The sequence below is a fragment of the Mus pahari genome, chromosome 15, assembly GCF_900095145.1.
Source record: "Mus pahari chromosome 15, PAHARI_EIJ_v1.1, whole genome shotgun sequence".
In the NCBI taxonomy this organism is placed as follows: Eukaryota; Metazoa; Chordata; class Mammalia; order Rodentia; family Muridae; genus Mus; species Mus pahari.
In genome coordinates this window covers 70,919,371-70,925,308 of record NC_034604.1, presented here as the reverse complement: position 1 = coordinate 70,925,308, position 5,938 = coordinate 70,919,371, and the positions used below count along the sequence as shown (strand labels likewise).

Genomic DNA, 5,938 nt, shown 5'->3' with positions numbered 1-5,938 from the left:
AAAAAAAAAAAAAAAAAAAAAAAAAAAAAAGGAACGATCACCGAAGACAGAAAAGAGGCTGAGAGAATTTAACAGAGCCTCTGGGACCTTTTGTACAAAGAGAAGCAAGCCAGTACTCATGGACATGGAATCCCAGAAGAGAAGACGGGCTAAAAATACACTTGAGGATGTAACTGGGGAGATTCCAATTTTTTAAAAAGATATAACCTACAGATTAATGGTAACTGAACTCCAAACTAGAAAATCCTAAAGGCACCGGAGGCATATGACTGAATTACTAAAAGTTAAAGACAAAGAAAATGTCTTAAAACAATGACAGTAATGACATCTTATCTCAAAGAAAAAGCAACTTGAGTGACACAGATTCCTTACTGGGAACAGTGAGAACCAAAAGGGAGAAGGACGGTAATGTGGAGGGAAAAGAACTGTGACAGTACAATCCCACGGTCCCCAACCTGTCAGGCAATCAGCAAGTGTGAAACCAGGACAGCGTCACAGATGGGCTGTGTCACGTGCAGGAAAAGGAGTGGGGCTGGAGATTATAGTAAGCAAGATCAGCCAGACCCTGACAAGTATGTTTATCTCAAATGGAAGTCTCATGGCGTGTGTGTTTCACCACAAGAAACAAAGCAATTACAGAGAAAGGAATTACAGAGAGAGCTGAGGGCTCGCACCACCAAGCCTGACAACCCTGGTTGGATCCCTGAGACCCACACTATGGAAGGACAGAGCCAACTACTGAAAATTGTCCTCTGACTTCCACACGTGTACTGCAGGCATGGAGGACAGCTGCATGTCCTCTCTATCTCACACACACGCGCACACACATACCTATTTTAGGATTTATGGAGACAAGCTGGAGAGATTTCTCAGTGGTTACAGAGGACCCAGGTTTGAGTCCCAGCTCCCACACAGCAGCTCACAACCAACCACCTGTAACTCCAGCTTTGGGACTCCAACACCCTCTTCTGGCCTCCCTGGTCATGCCTGTAGCCATATACATATGCACAGGAAACATACTCACATACATAAAATAAAAGTGATTTGATAAAGATTTATGGAGAAGTCAAAAAAACTCTTTAAAAATTATTTTTAAGTGCATACTGGAGTTACAGGCGGTTGTGAGCAGCTCTGTAGGCACAGGGAATGCATGCCGTGCCACAGAGTGTAACCGTGGGAATCAGTTCTTTCCTTCCTCCTTGTGGACCAGGGATCAAACTCTAATCACACATCATCTACACACCCAGCGGACATGTGCTCTAAGAGTAGATTTTGTGGTTAGTTCCTTGCACTAACAAACTCGTGAAAAACTCAGGCAGGATCCATAACAACTTATCCCTAGCATGGCAGGCATTGTTCATAAATAAAGAAAATTAATTAAATTTAGTTAATATAAATAGATAAAGGAAAGAGGGCTTTTATAATATCTTAAAACACAAAATGGTTATTCAGTAAAATAAGCAACAAACAAGATTCAGAAATGCCATAGGGTAAAAAGCTCAAGTACAAAATAAATAGTGTATGTGTCTGTATACACACACACACACACACACACACACACGCACACACACACACATAAATACAAGGGAGGGAGAGAAAGTGTGTGTATCTATGTGTACATGTCTTTATGTGTGTGTCTATGTATGTATGTATGTATGTATGCCTGTATATCTGTGAATATTTGTTTTTGTGTATACATTTGTGTATATATGTGTGTGTGTCACCTGATTTTTTTATCACAGCCTAAAATATTTAAGTATACTTGTTTTATTTTTTTCCAGGTGTCATGTTAACTTCTCCAGCAGAGATAAACAAACATCCACTCACCCCCGATCAGGCACCAACAGCAGACAAAGACATGATTCCCCTCAACTCTAGCTTGGTGAACTAGTGAGTTTGACTGCAGACATTTATAGCAACAAGGGTGAAGGGTCGCCTACAGAAGCAGGGACAACATATGGGTACCTATACCATAGGAAAAAAAGTCTGCCCCTCTCCAGAGCTATATCTGCCCACGCGTCCTGGTTGAAAGCATGGCTTTGTGAAGCCCTTTGACACTGTGGTCATTCATTTTCTGCCCTGTGAACCTCTCTCTCCTGGAGGAGGGAATGCTACTGGGTCTACGCTTGCCAGGGATGTTGGTAGCCACAGCTACTCTGACAGCATGGCAGCAGCCATGCCATGCCTTGCCAGAGGGCAGAGCTCTGCACCAGCTGACTGGAAACAATGCACTATTACACCTGCTCTCCCATCTTCAAGCTTCCTGAGGCCTAAGCAGGAAGGCGAGCCAAGTGTTTTCCTTAACACCTCACTGATAGATGACAAAGTAGGAACGTCCCTTGAGCAGGGACCCACTCATGCACACAGCACAGAATCTCAGATGAAGTCACTACTATGACAGCAGCAGCAGGTGTGACTCACATCCATGGCTTTCTTGAACTGTGCGTTCCTTTGCTTGTGGGCAGCATCCATTATTGTTTCTGTCTGTAAAAGAGAATACAGGCACTGTTGATAAAAACTATAAGTGACTCCAAGAACAGCCTGTCTTGAGGGCTACGCCTTCGCTGTGGGTTTTCTAGTTTAGTCTTCGAAGCACCCAGAAGCCGGGTGTGCTGTTTATCATCCCCACCCCACAAATGAGGACAGAACAGAACAGAGGCTCACATAAACGGCCCTGAACACTCAAGACATGACCAGGAACTCACTGGTCACCACAGAGGGCTTTCCTCTGTGAATCTAGAGTTAAAGAACTTTGGTTTCGAGAAGGTATTTATGATAAACACCTCCCTTTACCCAGTACCGCTACATGCAACAGTTTCCTGCTCACAGTGTCTCTTCTGTGTAAGAGCTACATCTCCATTCTCCTGATGGCAATCAACTTGTGAGTCCAAGTCAGTCAGTGTGGAGGCCGGAATGAGGATGGCCCTCATAGGCTCACAGATTTGAATGCTCAGTTCCTCTTTGGTGGAACTGGGAAGAATTAGGAGGTGTGGCCTTGTTTGGAGGTGGTGTGTCACTGGGAGCAGGCTTTTTGCCCACACCATTCCCAGCTAGCCCCATGGTTATCTCAACAGTAACCACCCAGCTTCTGTTCCAGTGCCATGCCTGTCTGTCTGTTGCTACATTTCCTGCCATGAAGTCATGGATCACCCTGTAAAGCTGTAAGCAACAATAAACTTTTTCTACAGTAAGCTCATGGTATCTGCACTGAAATGGAAAAGCAACCAGACAGTCAGCAAATAGGACAACTACATTGCTGAAAGATGGCAATACATGAATCACCACTACAGACAAGCGTGGGTGGCTTTTCAGGGTATTTGGATGAAATGCATAGAGTGACCCCACTTCAAATGGGATAAATGAAATTCCCCCAGGGAAGCTTCAAGGAGCTCAGAATTCATCTTCTAGCTTTCTCTGAAAGAGAGATAGCAGGAAGTAGCTATTCCTCTGCTAAGGAGGAAGGTAATACAGACACAGTGGCAGGCTCCAACGTTGAGTCCCACATGGACACAAGACCCATGACAGACCCTGGCCACAGCTCCTGGGGAGCTGAGGTTCACATAACTGACTAGGTGGCTCTGCCATCAAGAGTTAGCTTTACTGGTCTACAAAGTGAGTTCCAGGACAGCCAAGGATATACAGAGAGACCCTGTCTCGAAAAACCAAAAAACAAACAAACAAAAAAAACTGATGCCCTCTTCTGGTGTGTCTGAAGACAGTGGCAATGCACAGATATACATAAAATAAATAAATCTTAAAAAAAAAAAAAAAGAGTTAGATTTAGTGGCTGGAGAGATGGCTCAGCAGGTAAGAGCACTGACTGTTCTTCCAAAGGTCCTGAGTTCAAATCCCAGCAACCACATGGTGGCTCACAACCACCCATAATGAGATCTGATGCCCTCTTCTGGTGCATCTGAAGACAACTACAGTATATTTATGCATAATAATAAATAAATCTTTGGACAGGGGTGAGATGGGACTGAGCAAGCAGGGTTGACCAGAGCGAACAGAAGTCCTAAATTCAATTCCTAACAACCACATGAAGGCTCACAACCATCTGTACAGATACAGTGTACTCACATACATAAAATAAATAAATCTTTTTTTTAAAGAGTTAGCTTTACTCCTTTAACAATCACAGCTGGTTTCCGAGGTTACTTGAACAGGTCCATTAGGATTGCTGGGCTTTGCCATGACCCTATTAGTCCAAATAAATATATACTTTGCCACTTGTCTAGCTGATTGCTGGCACCAGTGTATAATTGATAGCCCGATTTGTCTCCTTATCTCCCAGTCCTATACAGCATCTATTTTAGACACTTCTCAGTGCTGAGTGACTTACACTTACATCTTCACTTCCCATCACCCCCCTCTGCCTTCTCAGGCACACTGGTACTTGAAAGTTGTCAAGATCCTGAATAGCAGCCATTGACTCTAAGGAGATACAGGCAATTCCTGGTCACTGGGGTGACATGCATTTCTCAAGACCACTTGGAGTCAGTGGATCCATGTCAGGGCCATCTCTATCTGCTAAGGACACTTGACCTAAGTCTTCTTGTGCCCATCTTCACCTCCACGGTGGCCCACTCGCGGTGACCTCAGTGAGCCCAAATTCTCTTCAAGGTGTTTGGTGGGGGTGGATATTTAACCAGAACTTGAGTTTTCTGCTCAGGTCAAATCTAATGTGAAAGTGATTTATTATTGATAACACAGAGGTTGCGGGAAAAAAAAAGTCAATTGTGTCACCTACAAGGTTGAAGAAGGAAGAGGAAGGGGAAAGGGGAATAAGAGATTTGAGAAAGGCACAAGTAATTCTAAGGTAGCTTACTGAGAAGGAAGTCCAAGGACTACCCCCATGCCCTGCTCACCTCCAGGAATGAGAGGTTTGCCTCTCATTACCTCAGCAGTGGCCAATAACCCCTGGCTTTACTGTAAGAATAATTTCCTCCAGGAGGCTTCACCAACCCCAAATGAGATTGTACATCCCTACCAGATGTTCAGATGGGAGCTTCCTTCCCCTACCACCATGTAAGACTCTCATATTTTATCCTGACTTTATGTCACATCAGACTGTCTGGCTGTGTGCTGTGCTTAGCAGAAGGATAACATGCCCACCTTGGGGTTTGTCCTCAAGAAAACACTACTTGTAGAAGTGAGTAGCTATAAACACCTAACCAACCATCCTTCCCACATCTCCCATGCCCAGGTTTACTAAGGAAATTAATGAGGGAAGGAACCAATAAAGCGTTTCAGTAGATAAAGACACTTGCTGTCAAGCCTGATAATGTGAATTCAATCCCCAGCACCCACACAGTGGGAAAAAAAAACAAAAAAACAAAAAAACACCTCTTTCAAGTTGTCCTCTGATTTTCACATATACACCATGGCACATACACATATACATCAGATGCATATTTGCCCATGCACATGTGCACACACACACAGAGAGAGAGAGAGAGAGAGAGAGAGAGAGAGAGAGAGAGAGAGAGATCAGAAAACAGAACTAGAATGATGATTCAGCAATTAGGAGCACTCTTTGCTCTTGCAGAGGCTCTGGGTTCAATTCCAGTGCACACATGGTAGCTTATAACACCTGTAGCTCCTGCTCAAGGGAATCTCTGACATCACCGTCTAAGTTCCACAGACACCAGATACAAACATGGTATGCAGATGTATGCAGATAAAACACTAATAGAGGGCTGGAGAGATGGCTCAGAGGTTAAGAGCACTGACTGCTCTTCCAAAGATCCTGAGTTCAAATCCCAGCAACCACATGGTGGCTCACAACTACCCGTAATGAGATCTGATGCCCTCTTCTGGCACATCTGAAGACAGCTACAGTGTACTTATATATAATAAATAAATAAATCTTAAAAAAAAAAAACACTAATAGATGTAAGATAAAGATTGTCTTTTGTTTTGTTTTGTTTTTTGAGAC

General features: G+C 43.7%; 1 protein-coding gene across 1 annotated transcript in view; it reads right to left on the bottom strand.

Moving 5' to 3' along the window:
- Pstpip2 (proline-serine-threonine phosphatase interacting protein 2) overlaps nucleotides 1-5,938 on the bottom strand; it is an 89,117-nt gene that overhangs the window by 17,750 nt on the left and 65,429 nt on the right. The window contains exon 7 of the mRNA XM_021214819.2: nucleotides 2,422-2,484. Coding sequence (XP_021070478.1) covers nucleotides 2,422-2,484 — 63 coding nt within the window. The remainder of the gene's footprint in view (nucleotides 1-2,421; nucleotides 2,485-5,938) is intronic.